Source organism: Silurus aristotelis (genome assembly GCF_946808225.1).
Source record: "Silurus aristotelis genome assembly, chromosome: 19".
NCBI classification, from domain to species: domain Eukaryota; kingdom Metazoa; phylum Chordata; class Actinopteri; order Siluriformes; family Siluridae; genus Silurus; species Silurus aristotelis.
The window spans coordinates 10957953-10976415 of NC_139592.1; the positions used below are offsets into that span (position 1 = coordinate 10957953).

General features: G+C 39.0%; 1 protein-coding gene across 7 annotated transcripts in view; it reads right to left on the minus strand.

Annotated features, from left to right (window-relative positions):
- Positions 1 to 867: 867 nt before the first annotated feature.
- abhd6b (abhydrolase domain containing 6, acylglycerol lipase b) overlaps positions 868 to 18463 on the minus strand; it is a 39995-nt gene continuing 22399 nt past the window's right edge. For 2 of the 7 annotated variants that reach the window (XM_083570636.1, XM_083570637.1), the window contains exons 2-11: positions 10132 to 10185; positions 4781 to 4977; positions 4135 to 4288; positions 3104 to 3260; positions 2912 to 3025; positions 2410 to 2542; positions 2071 to 2228; positions 1919 to 1973; positions 1701 to 1805; positions 868 to 1404 (exon numbers count right to left, since the gene is read on the minus strand). In XM_083570636.1, coding sequence (XP_083426762.1) covers positions 1229 to 1404; positions 1701 to 1805; positions 1919 to 1973; positions 2071 to 2228; positions 2410 to 2542; positions 2912 to 3025; positions 3104 to 3260; positions 4135 to 4253 — 1017 coding nt within the window. In that variant the 5' untranslated portion in view covers positions 4254 to 4288; positions 4781 to 4977; positions 10132 to 10185 and the 3' untranslated portion in view covers positions 868 to 1228. Of the gene's footprint in view, positions 1405 to 1700; positions 1806 to 1918; positions 1974 to 2070; positions 2229 to 2409; positions 2543 to 2911; positions 3026 to 3103; positions 3261 to 4134; positions 4289 to 4780; positions 4978 to 9993; positions 10186 to 10384; positions 10501 to 10824; positions 11352 to 18463 lie in introns of those variants that run through there. The other 5 variants (XM_083570634.1, XM_083570635.1, XM_083570633.1 and 2 more) reach the window with 4 other exon arrangements.

Sequence of the window (18463 nt, forward strand, 5' to 3'; positions counted from 1 at the left end):
GCCTCCATATGTGAAATGCCTCTCTATAATAATTTCTATAATTGCGACATGATAGTGGTGGTATTAAGAGGTGGATTAAGTTGGGTAAATCCCTTCTGAAGGCCAAATGCATGGCCTGCCACTAAAATACACAATATACACTATATTTATAGTTTCGTTATCAATTTATAAAATAGAAATGAAATCAACAGTTTTCTGTAAATTAGTCTGCTGGACATCTTCCGATGATGTCAAAGGAGAGTATGCATGATGTGTCTTTTTAAGTTTCTTTGGCCAACCACTACGTCTACAGTCCCCAAAATCACAGTTTTAAAATAGCTTGAACACCACATATTGAAACCCCAGTCTGCTTTGAAATCTTTGTCTGGGCGAAATCATGCTGATGCATTAAAAGTACCCTGTGAATTGTTGCTGTGCTTTTGTCATAGTGTATGACCTGTGACATGAAATTTACTTCCATAATGTCACCCTATTGGCAGAGTCTGACTGTTTCTCACCCAGTTTTAAGCATCCTACACAACTGTTTCTGTTTAATTTAATGACTGTGTTTCAACCTACATATAAAATGTATTATGATGCTGATTCTACAAAATCCCTGACTATGTGCAGTGTGGTCACACCAAATATTGATTAGATTTGATCCTGCTCACATTTTTTTCAAAACTGCCCAAAACCTGTATACCAGTACTGTATAATATATATATATATATATATATATATATATATATATATATATATATATATATATATATATATATATATATATATATATATATATATATATATATTATACAGTACTGGTATATATATATCCATCCCACAGGCATGGGTTTGTTTCAGTATAGAACAAACTTCCATTGATACTTCTAGGATTGTAGCACAGTTTTATTTTATAAACCTATTAACTACTGAAACATTAGGAAATGTCTACCATTATATTTATTAAATTAGAGCTTTTTAATTCACAAACATTCCTTCCATCTATGCTTTATGAATCCATTATAGTCACCAGGCCTCATTTTGAGGAGCATAGCTATATCATACAGACATACAGTATCCAAAAGTATTGCTTAATGCATTAAAAATGTAATTTATTTTACAAATAAAAAGGGATGAATATGATCATAATGCTATAATATTACTGCTTTGTCTGAGATGCCGCACCTTTGCACGGGCAAAACAAGAACATTAAGGATTAGCTGAATGTTTTGTATATAAAGTAGGCTTTTTATGTCTTCTTGGTTGTTATAGTCGGCAATCTCTGCTGAGAGATGAGGAATTCTACGAGGAGTTTGGCAGTGTGTCTGGGTCGCTCCATCACTACAGAATGGCCGCAATTTTCCAGTAGGTCCACACGACAGTTCGGCAAAGCTTCAGCCAGCAAACATGCCCCAGATACATCTACTACCTGCAGATGGTTTATGGATTTCATGAGTTAGAGTTTGGGAGGTATAATGAGTATGAATATATCATATCACAATTTAGGGATAATTATAATAATATAATAGTGTCAAAATGTCTTCTGAATAATTTCAAAGATAGTGACAGCAAATTAACAATTTACTGCAGTAATAATAAATACATTATGCTCAGGCAAAGAACTCCTCTATATCATTCATGATATAAACTGCCACACCCTAAATACAAATGTAGAACATCCGATATTACATAACAACTTCATGTGCGCTTCATGTGCACACCTACCTGGTCCTGCTTTCCCCAGATGATTTGAAGAGGGGTGGTTATCAAGTGCATGTGTTCATTCAGAGCATATTTAGACTTCTCCTTCATGATCTCCATAAAAACTAAGATTTTATTTAAAAAAGTAGAAACAAAGACATTGTATATTGATATACAGTAAATATACACATTTAAATGGCATCACAAAGCAAAGACAGAGCAGTGCTTCCACACTGACCTTCACGATAAAAGTCATTGTGTGGAAGTCGTGCATCTACCAGTCCTTGAAGAATCTACAATGTTGCAAATGGTATAATATTAGGCATATTTGAACATCAAATTAACCCAAACACACATAAAGGTTACCCTCAAAATCCAGGAAATGGGTACCTGCTGGGGGACTTTGAAGCGTACATGGGAGCAGAGCCTCAGCATTTCTTCCATCTCTTGTGGCGTAGATGGAATGAAAGCGATGCCCAATGTGTATTCACTGAGCTCCAGCTCATGCACGTGGTTATCAAATTTGCTCTTGGAAGGATACTTTAGACCTGGATGGGTGGAATGAGGAAGAGTAATAGGTAACCTATGTGATATACAGTATCATCAAATTTACGGAATAGTGTTAATAATAGTTTAATAAAATTTTGTTTCTTTTTATAGAACTAGTACTTAAGCCTCATGCATGTGCCTTATATGATATAAACCAATATAAACTTGCAATAGACTAACCAGTTGGACAGATGAGTGTCATACTACAGAGGTCAGAAGGGTAGCATGCTGCATACACGCCTGCTACATTCCCTCCCATTGATGTGCCCACCAAGTGAAACGGCTTCCGGTTCAGATGAATTCTTTCTACAAACTTAGAAACACCAGTAAACTGTGCAGATCAATTACAGGCTGTTTAAAGTTTATAGTCTGGACATTAAAGCATTAATTAAAGGTACTATATTCAGTGTTCACCTTCAAAAATCTAAACAGAGCAATAAACTAGATAACTTGTGTAAATTTTAGTAGCTAATTGAACGTGGGTATATACAATTGTTTCTCATATGTATATTGTCACAGCACAAAATATTGAATGTAATTTTAGTTATATTTTGATTCAGTGTATCATTTTTTGTTTTTACTCCTTAATAACAGTAAAACATTTCCATTCTGCCCCTTTTGTCTTGTTCTCATAATAAATTTATTATAAATGTAGCAAAAATGGCACTTCCAACATGCTTACTTGGTGTATTTTCCTAACCTGTCCCTGGATAGAGTAATCTTCTACACTGGTACGTGTGGTCCCCTCATGTCCTGGCATGTCCACGCACAGAAGGTGTAAGTGTTTGGGAAGGTACTGTATACAATATGGATAAAAAAGTTGTATTACCTTGGATCTTTGTTTTCAGTAAAGGTGCAAGTCTGAATAACACACCTTAATCAAAGAGAGCCATGTGTCTTTGTGTGCAGAGAAATCATGCAGCATGAGGATGGATGGCCTGACACCAGGCCTCCCTCTGGAGGAGTAACAAAACCGATATCCTCCACAATCAGCATGGTACACCTGCAGACCCAAGGTGTGCCTCCAATACCTAGCAAGCAAAAATAATAATAATAAAAAAAAAAAATAAGTACATGAAAACTTGAATAGATTTTCAAGAGTATGTTAATAAATATGTTAATATGTATTGATACACACAGTTAAAAATATTAATTAAAATGAAAAAGTTTAGAATCTAAAACCACATATACATATACAATTAAACAGTTATGGGTTCTTAGACTGAATGCTTTCTGAACAGTAACTAAAACACACAAACACCTAAAAGATCTAAAACACCAAAAGCGCACATAAAAACCCAAAAGCACATGTAACCCTTTGTGAACGACCAAGAGGTCTAAAAACAACTTTTATGAATGCTAGGCTTAAAACTGTAAGAGAGATCCAAGTTCTCTTTCGTTCTAGGGAAGTCCTTAATGTACAACAATCTTAGTAAACTATGCATTGAATCCAAAGGAAACTTAAAGAACAATTCAAGAACCACCTTCACAAGACTATATCAACAAGTATATTATTCCTAAACGGTGTACTATTCTGTAATTACGCTAAAAGAGTAAAAAATTCTTCAAGTTGCACTAAATACGTACTTAATACCATTTTGGTTTGTTGAATGGTTATGAGTTCTAGCTGAAAAGTGGTTTCTACTTAAAACCTTTGCTGAATTAAAAAACTTTTGTAATTGAATTCTGCATACAGCATTTGCAAGGCTTTTTTAAAAAAATAAATCAATCAATAAGGGTGCCAGATTTTACTTTGTATAACAGTCTGTGGTATGACTACAGCATGCAAGATCAATAAAATACTAAATCTGTAATAGGTTTATTAAAACAAATAATAATAATAAATGTTTCTGATTGTGAATGTACAAATGAAATACAAGCTTACAGTGCAATTGTTTTATTTACCAGAAATAAACCTTGATGAGTGATGAAGGCCACAACATGAAGATTGCCATGAAAACTAAAAGTGGAACAGCAAGCATGCCCACAGCAATGGCAAATAAGGTCACTTCATCCAGATCCATAGCAGCTGAACAGTTAACTGCAGCCAAGAAGAACTCTATCCATAAAACAAAGCGAATGTAGCAAAACACATTCCAGACATTTAATATTGAAAGAATTAGGAGTCATCATAAAAGCTACAATATGTTTTTTTATTTTCTAGTGCAAGCACCAAAATTCAGATTAACAGATGATTGATGATGGGGAAGGGTTTGCTTGCATATCTCAGACTAATCAATATATAACCCAGATTTTTTGCCAAAAAATAACACATGCAAATGATTAATGTGTCATGTTATAGAGTAACCTCATGGGAGTTAACAAAGATATACACACCCAGCCTGATGAGAGTTTACAACTATATACACCTCCCACCACCACCACCACACACACACACACACACACACACACACACACACACACACACACACACACACACACACACACACACACACACACACACACACACACACACACACACACAGGCATACACACACACTGACATGTAAAAGCATTAACTCACTGCAGAGAAAATAAATCATAAACTTACTTGTCCTGTATTTTTCCTGTTTGACTGGATTCAGTACAACTTATCAGCAGGACCCCACTTGGATAACAGCTGAACATTCCATTAAAATCCCATAATTTCTTATTTTTATCTGTGCCGTTGAATGGTTTCATATGCTTTGAATGCTACAAATAGCTGAGTTCACAGGAGACAAATGTAGGCAGCAGTTCCTAGTGTTGCTGTGCTTAAAAAATTTTATTGATTAGATCAGAACAGTTCACATGGAAAAATGAGCAGGGTTCAGATGGCCATATTCTTCTTTTACACCAATGTTTAAAGCATGATAGGCATTTAGAAATATAGACACAAGGAAAATTTAACACACCAGTAATTATTTTTACACCAGTAATAAAAAACAACCCTAATATTTTAGCAAAATAAAAAATAGTCAGTAGAACATATGACTATGGCTGTTAAGTGAGTTGGATTTAAAAAAAACAAAACAAAGTTTGCATCTGTTGTAGAATGTGAAAACATTAGATGCCCAGTTGAAGACAAATGAAGCTTAACTATTATCATTCACAAAAACAATAGAAATTCTATACTTTTGGATGTCTGTATTTGAATAAATACAGGGATATAGACCTTGAGAAATATTTATGGCTCTTATGGGCAATTACTTACCCAAACTAATGTTTGCCTATATTTCCCAAACAGCATTTAGATCTATGTTTTTTTTTTTTTTTTTACTTTATAAAATGTTATATAGTAGTGCATTTAGGTAGAGAAAGATAACTTTTAAACATGATGTATGGACAACCTTGTAACACATAGACCGGGGAACTGAAAACAATCTTATTTCCAAAATGATTGTTTTCAGTTCCCCCGTCTGTGTGTTACAAGGTTGTCCATACACCATGTTTAAAAGCTAGCTTTCTCTGTGGCTTGGGCTGGTGGTGCATTCTTAAGTTAGAATGACACAGCACAAGCAGGTCAATTTGAACCACATGCCTACCATTAATTCCTGCACTGAGTCACCGGTGGTCTCACAGGATGAAATTGTGTGTTTTGTAATTTTGAGAAGTATAAAGCAAGCATGGACAAGCAGATTGGCTACAAAGGTCCTGTAGATCACTATGACCCAGTTCAGCATTTGATCTGATCTATTCTTTACAACCTTCCTCTTCTGTATAATAATGTCAACAGATACATTCTATGTAACAACCAGTGGTGGATGAAGTACACAAACCATGTACCTACTGTAAGTAAAAGCAGAGATACACTAGGTAAAATATTACCTGAGTAAAATAGTGAAAATAATTGCCTTCAAATGTACTTAATGTACTTAAGTATCCAAAGTACTATGATTTATTATACATAGATATTATAATGTACTATATTATAATATCTATGAAATTGTCATCGTAGGTACATGTTCACTTTGAGAGACATAATCTAAAAAAATAAAAATAAATCCAGAAATCACAATATATGATTTTTTAACTATTTATTTGTATGATACAGCTGCAAATAAGTATTTGAACACCTGTCTATCAGCTAGAATTCTGACCCCCTTAGATTATGTCTCTCACAGTGGACATGCACCTATGATGACAATTTCAGACCCCTCCATGATTTCTAAGTGGGAGAATTTGCAAAATAGCAGGGTGTTCAAATACTTATTTTCCTCACTGTATATATATATATATATATATATATATATATATATATATATATATATATATATATATATATATATATATATATATATATATATATACATATACATATACATATACATATACACATTAGGGGTCGCCACAGCGGATCATCCGTCTCCATACCCCATATATATATATATATATATATATATATATATATATATATATATATATATATATATATATATATATATATATATATATAGTCATATGAGAAAATTAAGACATCCCCATTAAATATTAACAAATATATTACGTATATATGTCTAATCTTTATTAAAAAAAATTTTTAAAGAAAGTTATTTAATTGCAAGTAAACAACAAAAAGTAACCTTGTTTTACTCATTAAACAAAAGATATAAAAAAAAATGCATATTCTAACTGAGGGAAAATTTAGGACACCCTACCTGCTAAAAGGTACCCTTTGGCTCAAATAACTCCAGTGAGACACTTCTTGTAGCCATTTACCAGTCCTGGACATCGCTATGAGGAAAGTTTGACCCACTCCTGAACACAGAATTATTTCAGCTGTGAGATGTTTGAGGGGTTTTATTGCCTATAAAGCCCGTTTCAAGTCACCCCACAGGATCTCATGAAATTAAGATCTGGGCTTTAACCAAACATGTCCTCTGTTCCTGTGTCCAAATAATAAAATTTTAGACTAATTTGTCCAAAGAACATTTAAGAGGCTCTTTGTTTACGTTCTGGAAAATTTCAGTCTGGCCTTCATGTTTTTCATAGACAGCAAAGGTTTCCTCCTTGCACACCTCACACAAAGGTGACTACACTTGTGAGTAAATGTGTGTAGTCTCTTTTTGATTGTAGAGGCATGCACTTTCACATCCAGAGACGCAAGAGCCTACTGTAGGTCCAATGCTGACATTTTAATGTTTTTGGTGACTACTTTTAGAATCTTGCGGTCTGCTCTCGTGGTGAACTTGTTTGAACGGCCAGACCTGGGCATGTTGGCAGTTGTTTTGAATGTCCAACACTTGTAGACATGTGTCCAGGTGTGATAATCCTGTGTGTGATTTTATATATATATATATATATATATATATATATATATATATATATATATATATATATATATATATATATATATATATATATATACATACATACATACAATTAACAGTCTAAAGCATCCGCATCTCACTACATTTTATTAGCTTTAACTAATAAATAACAATTATAGTTGTTTTTTTTAAATATCAAAAGCATTTGAATAGCTTAGTTTTTTTATGTACTGTAAATGAATCTTTAGTTCATGGCGCATGCAACTGTTTCTTTGCAGCACGACGTTCTGCACGCGCGTTTAAGGTAACGTGCACGGCGCTAGGCGCGTTCTCGCAACAACATTTAATGAACAGTGGACGCCGATGTTTGCATTTACGCTGTTTACGTAGTGAACTTCTCTAGACGATCTATTTTAAGCTGCATTTTAGCAACAGCGCCCTCTATGGTCACAACATACGATGCTCACAGATTCTGGTGTAACACCTGTTAACACGTGTGTCTTATTTGTGGAGCGACTGCGGCTGTAATTAAGGAATTGAATCTTAGACGTCACCAGAAGACAAAACACCAGGAGAAGCTGAAAAACCTGAATGAAGAGCAGAAGATCCAGAAAGTAGAAGAGTTAAAGAAGAATCTGACAATTCACCTGACGTTTTTCACCAGAGCAAAATCAGAAAGTGAAGCTGGTGTGAAAGCAGAGGAGAATCAGAACCCCATCAGCCGGTTATTTACGGAGGGAGAGTTTCTGAAGAGCTGCATGATGAAGCTGTGAGACGTCTGGTGTTTGACTGGAGATATTTTTATGGAGATCAAAATATTTTAAGTTATTTGAAGTTTAATTTTATTTGTTCTGGAATAATATTCCTGTCAGGGTTTTTTTTTCACATTTATTGTGTTCAATGTTTATCCTGTTCGTTTCTGAGTGATAAAGCACACTGTTGATAATAAAACACTTATAACACAAGTACTGCTGTACCCTGACACCAAAAAGATCCTCTATAGCGGTTATGTGGTGTACTGGAATGGTCTTTGGATGCGGATTGCCAAAAACCCTAACGTTCTCTGACAGTTATGGTGATTTATCTGTCTCTTGCTTGCTGTTCTGCATATCAGAAAACAGTTGTTTGACTGTGTCTTTGGCATTCTTCATATACTTGTCAGCCTTTTTAGTAAGGTCTCTCCATTTGAGGAGTCTCTTTGCAATCTGTTGTTGGACATGTGTTGTTCCATTAAATAACTTAAAAAGTGTGCCATTAAAAGACTCAAATGAAAATGTGGATGTGGCCCACAGAGGTCCCCAGTTTCTCACACTTGCAGAAATGTGTATCATCAAGTGTACATTGAATATCATATTTTCTTTGCCATACAACTTCTCAAACTCCATAATAAATTTCTTCAGTGGCTTCTCTGCATTGTCTATGTCAACCATTTGTATCTTTTCCTGAAGCAGCATATAAATACTAAAAACGAGTAGGAAAAAATGGTTCCAAAGTTTCTTGGAAAGAATACCATAAAGCACTGGTAAAGAATAAAATAGAAGAAAAGATCTCCATTCAGATGCCTTCCAATATTTACGTTAACTGAACGTGGGACTCTAGTTACCTCTACTGAAGGCTGGATGGCTAGTAACTGTTTATTAATTACATTGGTTTTTGTGCCAATGTACCACGGTTTATCATCGTTAATGGAATCCAGCCATAATGTCATTAACTGCCATGTTACTCCTAGGCAAACACTGTGCTGGTATTTAGGCACAAACCCATTAACCATCTGAAAGTTTGATCTTCATTAAAGAGGACAGACTTTTAATTCCCATAACATCCTGCTGAGGAGTTGCAGCCATTGCATGCTGAAAATGCTCAAATTCACATCTGAGAGGAGGTTCAGGACTTATGTATGGGTATGAAACCCCACCTTTATAATAGCAAAAGTTACAGCCATATGTTCCATTAAACCGTTTTGTGTTTCGAATTTGTGAACGAGCCACTGAATCTAAATTACAGATCAGGGTATGCACCTTAGATGAATGTTGCTGGTTCTGTGTGTCTGTTCATTGTATTCCATGTTGCTCCAGCTTTAGAAGCTCATCAACAAATGGAGTTAACAGAGTTGTCATGTTTGGTTTCTTCTCTCCAAACCAAAAACATGGTATGCAGATATAATTTTTCAGTTCTTTTGGATTAAGTTCTATAATTTGGCACTGAATGGGCCATAGCTGACAATTGGAACTATTGAAAACAGGGATACCATCACATTTCAACTTTACATACTCCACACCTGAATGTATGTCTTCGATAATGCCATTAGTGGACATTTTTCTTGCTATTGTATTCTTGGTGTTTTCCAGAATGTGTTTAATTTTTAAATTCAAAACAAGAAAATATAAGCCATTTTTTTTAATTTGTGTATAAATCGAATGGCATGTGACATATAGAACACTGCATCTGACTGTTAACAATACCTATGTAGTTTGTGCATCCAGAACAATAGAAATGTGATTCATATTGTCCCTACCACCCATACACCTTATCAAACAGGTAAGAAGTAGCTGGCACTGATGCTGGGAAATGTTCATTAAACAATTTGAGGAGGTCTTCTAGAGCTGTTCCTGTGAGGTTGTGTCTTAAAATGAAAGAATCAAAAGAAGCAAACTTTGTCCGCTGGAGATGGTGCTCCTGGATAAAGGAGCTCTTCCTTCTCTGACACCTAAAAAAAAAAAAGGAAAGCAGTAAATAGAAAGGCACTTACAAAACACAGGCACTTCAATGACTTTCTAACAGTTCTTCCAACTGAACATCCTTAGAATTAGATTCTATTAATTTTAAACAGAGTATTATTTCAATATAATTATTATATGGATGGTACACATGATCCATACAAAGCCGTATTATGTATACTGCAATACCTGCAACGTGTTTGAGTTTGGACCTTGATTCGTTGAGTTGTCTGAGGTGCTGGTTGCAAATCAGTGCTTTGGTCAAGGTGTGCCCCACAAACAATATCTGGCCTGTCTTTAATTATCTGTAGAATATACAGTAGTACAGTATGTCTTTGTAACAAATTCATATGATTTATTAAAATAAGATGGTCCATGTGCAACTCTCTACATATGCAAAATGTACAATAAATAAAGACGACAAACAAAATAAATAAATAAATAATATTATTACTACTACTAATACTAATACTACTACTAGTAATAATAATAATAGTAATAATAGTAATAAGCATAAGTCTCTTTTATAATTCCAAAACATAAATTAACAGCCAAGATAGGAAACTTAAGATCTTCAGTAGTCAGTAGTCTGACACAAACCATCTAGTTTAAATTGTGGATGTATTTACCTGAGATCTTATGTTTGGTTCTTCATGATGGCTCTCAGGAGACTGACACAAGTTGCTCTGTTGAGGCTGCCATCTTCCATCATTATTAATCAGATCATTAACACTCTAAACAAGATACATATCATGAAATTGCAAGTCCAAATAATAAATGACTGTTTTTCATCTTAAAAATTAATTTACAACTTCATGAAGTTACATTATGCTACGTAAATAGACACACATTATATTTATATGAAACATGAAACTGATGTTGATAAGCAGACTTACTCAATCAGCTATTACCTGCACTTGGTTTTCCATTTCCATCTTTTTGCTGGTCTCAGGCACTGAGAATAATGGACAATGTGATTTTCCATGAAGGCCTCATTTTTTTGTGCAATTAACAGGAAGCTAAATTATTCAATTATTAATCAAGGTGTTGTTATCATTTCCTTAGAAAATTAGGTGAAGTAAACTTGAGGCTGTATACAGAATATTGAGCATTCTTCCTTTTGCTGTTTTTCACTAGGCCATTATATACAAAATGGTAAACTACGTTCCAATAATCATCAATTTACTGTAAAAAAGGTTTTTGTAACCATCTCGGACTGAATTCTGCAAAGAAAGAAATTGACAAACATATTTTACATCCTGTGTATAGCAGTGCAAGTACATTATGTTGCAATACATATCAGGAATATACACAGTAAAAAAGTAGTGATATATAGAATTTACTGCAGATTAACAGGTGGCTATAGTCTTAAAAAACTGGGAAAAAACATTTTGCTTAATTTTTTACTTTAAAAAAGAAAAAGAAAATTAAGTATTACATCATTATTTTTATTCAGATTCTTCAAGCGTCGATCATCTGTAGTTCTGGGAATCTCATTATGTTTTGACTCCAGATAAAATTTGATCTCCACGCGAGTCCCCTTGAGGATGAAGATGCTTCGTTCTGAGGTTCTGCAGAGCACGTGACTCCGATTCAAGGTCCTCCAAGGCAAGCAGCTCTGGTTCAGGGGTTTTCAAGGTTTTCCTCGTCCCAAGGTTCTTCAGAGTGCGCGGCTCTGGTTCTGGATTCTCCATCCCAAGGTTCTTCAGAGCATGCGGCTTTGTTCCATGGCTCTTCAAGGCACGCAGCTCCGTTCCAGGACTCTCCCAGGTTTTCGGTTCCATCCCGGTGCATCCAAGAACGCGAGGCTCCGTTCCAGGGCTTTCACGGACACACGGCTCTGCCCCTGGATCTGTACAAGCACGCTGCTGTGTTCCGGGGTTCTCGTGGATGCTCTGCACCATCTCCAAGCGTCTGCGAGCGCGCCATGGCATTCCAGCATTCCCACGAGCTGTCCGTGCCGCCACCGAACATCTACAAGCGCGCTGCCCTGTTTCGAGGTTCCCGTGGGCGCGCCTCTCCACCACAGTGTCTCCAGGAGCGCGCCTCTCCGCCACAGTGTCTCCAGGAACGCGCCTCTCCGCCACAGACCCGTCACGAGAGCGCCTCTCCGCCACAGACCCGTCACGAGAGCGCTTCTCCGCCGAGGGCGCCGCTCAGCCACCGAGTTCCGCCGAGGGCGCCTCTCAGCCACCGAGTTCCGCCGAGGGCGCCTCTCAGCCACCGAGTTCCGCCGAGGGTGCCGCTCAGCCACAGAGTTCCGCCGAGGGCGCCGCTCAGCCACAGAGTTCCGCCGAGGGCGCCGCTCAGCCCCGTTCCAGAGTCCCCAAGAGAGCTCAGCCCCGTTCCAGAGTCCCCAAGAGAGCTCAGCCCCTTTCCAGAGTCCCCAAGAGAGCTCAGCCCCGTTCCAAAATCCCCAAGAGAGCTCAGCCCCGTTCCAGAGTCCCCAAGAGAGCTCAGCCCCGTTCAAAGGCCGCAAAAAGGACGTCGTACCGCCGCCTGGCCGCGAAGGGGTCGTCGTTCCGCCGCCTGGCCGCGAAGGGGACGTCGTTCCGCCGCCTAGCCGCGAAGGGGACGTCGTACCGCCGCCTGGCCGCGAAGTGGACGTCGTACCGCCGCCTGGCCGCGAAGTGGACGTCGTACCGCCGCCTGGCCGCGAAGAAGGCGACGGCTCGCCCCCGGGCTCCACAGAAGGCGAAGGCTTGCACCCCAAGTCCTCCTCAGGGCGACGGCTCGCCCCCAAGTCCTCCTCAGGGCGACGGCTCGCCCCCGGGCTCCACAGAAGGCGACGGCTCGCCCCCGGGCTCCACAGAAAGCGACGGCTCTCCCCCAGGTCCTCCTCAGGGCGAAGGCTCGCCCCCAGGTCCTCCTCAGGTCGAAGGCTCGCCCCTAGGTTCTCCTCAGGTCGAAGGCTCGACCCCAGGTCCTCCTCAGGTCGACGGCTCGCCCCCAGGTCCTCCTCAGGTCGACGGCTCGTCCCCAGGTTCCCCGCAGGGATCATGCAGGGATCATGCTCTGCATAGACTATATAAACTCACGTTCTCGAGTCACAGGCTGTCGGTTCTTGAATTGTCATGCTGGTCATCTGCCCGCTGGTTCTGTTTCCAGACTCTGTGTCCATGTGCGGATTACTCTTTGCCGTTGCAGTTTACTTTCGTTTTCGGACTCTTAGTTTCGTTTTGGATTACTCGTCTCGAGCGGATATTCTTTGTTTGTTTTCTCGCCACGGCAACTGTGAGTGTTTTTTTGTTGAACTGACTAAATAAACCATGATTGAGTTATTTCCGCTTCCGCGTCCTGTCCATCAGCCTGACAATTGGTATAACAGCTAGCTGCTAATTTAGCTAGCTGCTAGCTAACGACCAGACACTAAACATAACACTGTGTGTAGTTTGTCATAAGTGCAAGTGTAGAAACGGAAAGGTAGCAGTGAACAGACCCATGTTATGTGTCAGGTCTGTGTATAAGTATGTGCATTTGCTAACGTTTGCCATGTTAGTATGCAACCTGACGGGCAGCTCGTGATGTACGTAGTGAGGTAATTTTTCCTCCACCTCAGCCCCGCCCAAAAAAACACCACAAGGTTAAATAACTAAAAAAGGCAATATTGAGCGGGCATCGAATGCGATATTTGAGCAGAAATCATGTCATTTCTCAAATTTGCTTTGTTTTACTTCCCTGACCTGGACCTCTTAAAGGTGGACAGCACCGATACAGAGCACAGACGAGTGGAATACCAGGTCAAATCCCGCGAACAACTTAGCAGTCAAGGTGGCTACCTAAAGGTTCGTCTGCCAAGTCGAAGCAGACATGGACACGCAAAGATACTGGCAGCAAAAATACTCATTCTTGGTGGTAAGTTTATTATTGATAAACTATAGAAAGTCCAACTTTATGTTTACGCTGGTTTCACGAAAAAAAAAACCTATGTGTATAGTGCATGTGTGCATTTAAAAATGTTAGCTGACTCATAAATTAATGACGTTAACGGCTATAACATTGCTATAGCATAACTGACCACCGTTTTCCTTAGCGTGAATACCATTATGAATCCATTTCAATTATTTATAATAATGTATACAAAATGTAATTGCATAAAAATCTTTTAATCAGGCAAATCATGCGTACTCTTTTAGTTGCCATTTTAAACAAATTCACTTGTCACAGTTAAGCATTAATGTTGAGATCTGTTTTTACGGAATATACAATACAATTTGGATGCTTCCATTCCCATGTCAAGTCGTTTTGTAACCTCTTAGCTTCCAATAAATTAAAATAATATACAGTATATATATATATATATATATATATATATATATATATATATATATATATATATATATATATATATATATATATATTTTTTTTTTTATTCAATGTTTGTGTTTATGAAAACAAATAAATGCATTCCGGTTGTATTGACATGAGGGTAAATAAAGGATTGCAGAATCTTAATTTTTGGGTGGAATATACCTTTAATTGGTGTTTATGTTCATTCAGCCCAGTCTGACAGCTATAATGCCTTTCTTTGATTAATATATATTTGTAACTGCAGATGTGTACAAAGATTTAATTGTAAAAAGGGATGCTTTTACGAGAGGAGAAGACACCTGGAAGACCAGTACACAGCAAGGAAAAAACCTATTAAGGCTGTAAAGGTTTGCGATTATCTTCTATTCAGGATTGTTGTACTGTTTAACAGCAATATTTTGTTTGCCTTTTTCCTCCTTCCTTTTTGTTAATTTTGTAAATGTGCATGTTGTTTTTAAGGTCGCAAGTACCTCAAAATCTCAACCACAACTGCAATTATCTCAAAATGCTGCTAATGTTGCAATGGGAGACCAACTTAAAAGAGACCTCCAGATGTTGCACAGGAAAAAAACAGCTCTTGTTACCTCCACTCCATTTTCAGATGACTTGGATAACACTGAAATTGACTTGTTTCAGAACAGAGAAGATCAAGGAATAGAGCAGTAAGCAAATTTCTTAAATTTGACCTAATAGAGTAAGGTTAGCTGTCAATTTGTCTAAGAAGAAGATTTCTAAAGCAGCAAAATGTTCCATTCCAATTGTCTAACTTCTGATTTTTTTATTCAGACTGGAAACAAATGTTTAAAGTGGTCATATGATGCTATTTACAAGGATCATTATTATGTGTATTGGGTGTAATATATTTTAGCATGCTTTACATTTATTTTACACATACTGCTCATTAATGTAGCTCTTTATAATCTGTGATTCTAAAACATGTCCCTCTTTTCAAAAATTGCAGTGTGCTCTGATTGGCTAGTGATTCAGTGTATTGTGATTTGCCGAACACAAAGTTGCCTTATATGACCTCTTTAAATTCAAGCAGTGATTTTGTCACTCTGTTATTTGCTGTTTGCATAATATGTTTTGATGGACATCTGGTTTTCCTAAGTATTGGCAAAAGAGGTAAATATTACAAATTCTGCATGACCTATAGAGTCGAAGTAGACAGTTCAATTAGAAATACCATATTTTGAAATAAACCAGAGTGATTAACATACATTCTCTTAAATTCTCTCTGGTTTCTTTACTGTTTAATAATAGAAAACAAATATAATGTACAGTGCATCTGGAAAGTATTCACAGCGTTTCACTTTTCACAATATGTTATGTTACAGCCTCATTCCAAAAAAGATTAAATAGAAAAAAATCGCATGTACATAAGTATTGACAGCCTTTGCACAATAGCTTGTTGAAGTACTTTTAGCAACAATAAAAGCCTCAAGTCTTTTTGAGTTTGATGCTACAAGCTTGGCACATCTATTTTTGGAAAGTTTCTCCCTTTCTTTTTTGCCTCTAAAGCTCCGTCAGGTTGGATGAGAGGCTTCAGTGCACAGCTATTTTTAGATCTCTCAAGATGTTTAATCATGTTCGAATCTGGGCTCTGTCTGGGTCCCTCAAAAACATTCACAGAGTTTCCTTTAGCTACTTTGTTATCTTGGCTCTATGCTTGGGGTCTTTGTCCTGTTGGAAGAAAAACCGTGGCCCCAAAGGTCCAGAGAACAGGTTTTTATCATGGATGTCCCAGTACATTGCTGCAATCATCTTTCCCTTGATCCTGACTAGTCTCCCAGTTCAACATTTCCACAGCATGATGCTGTCACCATCATGCTTCCCTCTAGGGATGGTAGTGGCCAGGTGATGAGCGGTGCCTGTTTACCTCCAGACATGACACTTGCCATTCAGGCCAAAGAGTTCAAACTTTGTTTCTCATGGTCTGAGAGCCCTTCAGGTGCCTTTTGGCAAACTCCAGGTGGGCTGTCATGTGTTTTTTACTGAGGAGTGGCTTCGGTTTGTCCACTTTACCATACAGGCCTGATTGGTAAAGTGCTGCAGAGATGGTTGTTCTTCTGCAAGGTTCTCTTCTCTCCACAGAGGAACAGCTAGGGCTCTTTCAGAGTAACCATTGGTTTCTTGGTCATCTCCCTGACTAAAGTCACAATGTCCACAATCGCTCAGTTTGGTCGGGTGGTTTATTCTAGGATGAGTCCTGGTGAAATTTCTAGGATTTCTAGGATATTCTAGGATGAGTCCTGGTGAAATTTCTTCCATGCGGATGATCAGGGCACTGTGCTTACTGGGACTTTCAATGTCGCAGAACCTTTTTTGTTCTCTTCCCCAGATCTGTGCCTTGATACAATCCTGTTTAGTGGTCTACAGACAATTCCTTGGACTTCATGGTTTGTGCTCTGACATACACAAACTATGGGACCTTATATAGACAGGTGCCTTTCCAAATCATGTCCAATCAACCACAGGTGGACTACAGTCAAGTTGTAGAATTTCATGGATGGTCAGTAGAAACAGGATGTACCTGAGCTTATTTTGAGTGTCATGGCAAATTCTGTGAATACTTGTGTGTGTGATTTTTAATTTTGTACATTTTATGTACACAACTTCTTTCACATTGTCATTATGGGGTATTGTTTGTTGAATTTTGAGAAAAATAATTGAATCAATTTTGAAACAAGGCTATAACACAACAAAATGTGGAAAAAGGGAAGTGCTGTGAATTATGTCTTCTGCTATTGATTTTTCCATCCATCCATCCATCTTCTCCCGCTTATCCGATGCCGGGTCGCGGGGGCAGCAGTCTAAGCAAAGATGCCCAGACTTCCCTCTCCCTAGACACTTCTTCCAGCTCTTCCGGGGGGACACCAAGGCGTTCCCAGGCCAGCCGGGAGACATAGTCTCTCCAGCGTGTCCTAGGTCTTCCCCGGGGTCTCCTCCCAGTGGGACGCGCCCGGAACACCTTCCCAGGAAGGCGTCCAGGAGGCATCCGGAACAGATGCCCGAGCCACCTCAGCTGACCCCTCTCGATGTGGAGGAGCAGCGGATCTACTCCGAGCTCCTCCCGAGTGACTAAGCTTCTCACCCTATCTCTAAGGGATCGCCCAGCCACCCTGCGGAGGAAGCACATTTCGGCCGCCTGTATCCGGGATCTTGTCCTTTCGGTCATGACCCAGAGCTCATGACCATAGGTGAGAGTAGGAACGTAGATTGACCGGTAAATCGAAAGTTTCGCCTTGCGGCTCAGCTCCTTCTTCACCACGACAGACCGGTACATCGACCGCATTACTGCAGAAGCTGCACCGATCCGTCTGTCAATCTCCCGTTCCACCCTTCCCTCACTCGTGAACAAAACCCCAAGATACTTAAACTCCTCCACTTGCGGCAGGAACTCCCCACCAACCTGAAGTGGGCAAGCCACCCTTTTCCGACTGAGGACCATGGCCTCGGATTTGGAGGTGCTAATTCTCATCCCAGCCGCTTCACACTCGGCTGCAAACCGTCCCAGTGCATGCTGAAGGTCCTGGTCTGATGAAGCCAACACGACAACATCATCTGCAAAGAGCAAAGACGAAATCGTGTCGTCACCAAACCGGACACCCTCCGACCCCTGGCTGCGCCTAGAAATTCTGTCCATAAAAATTATGAACAGAACCGGTGACAAAGGGCAGCCCTGCCGGAGTCCAACATGCACCGGGAACAAGTCTGACTTCCTGCCGGCAATGCGAACCAAGCTCCTGCTTCGGTCATACAGGGACCGGACAGCCCTTAGTAAAGGGCCCCCGACCCCATACTCCCGGAGCACCCTCCATAGGCCGCCGCGAGGGACACAGTCGAATGCCTTTTCCAAATCCACAAAGCACATGTGGACTGGTTGGGCAAACTCCCATGAACCCTCCAGCACCCTGTAGAGGGTATAGAGCTGGTCCAGTGTTCCACGGCCTGGAC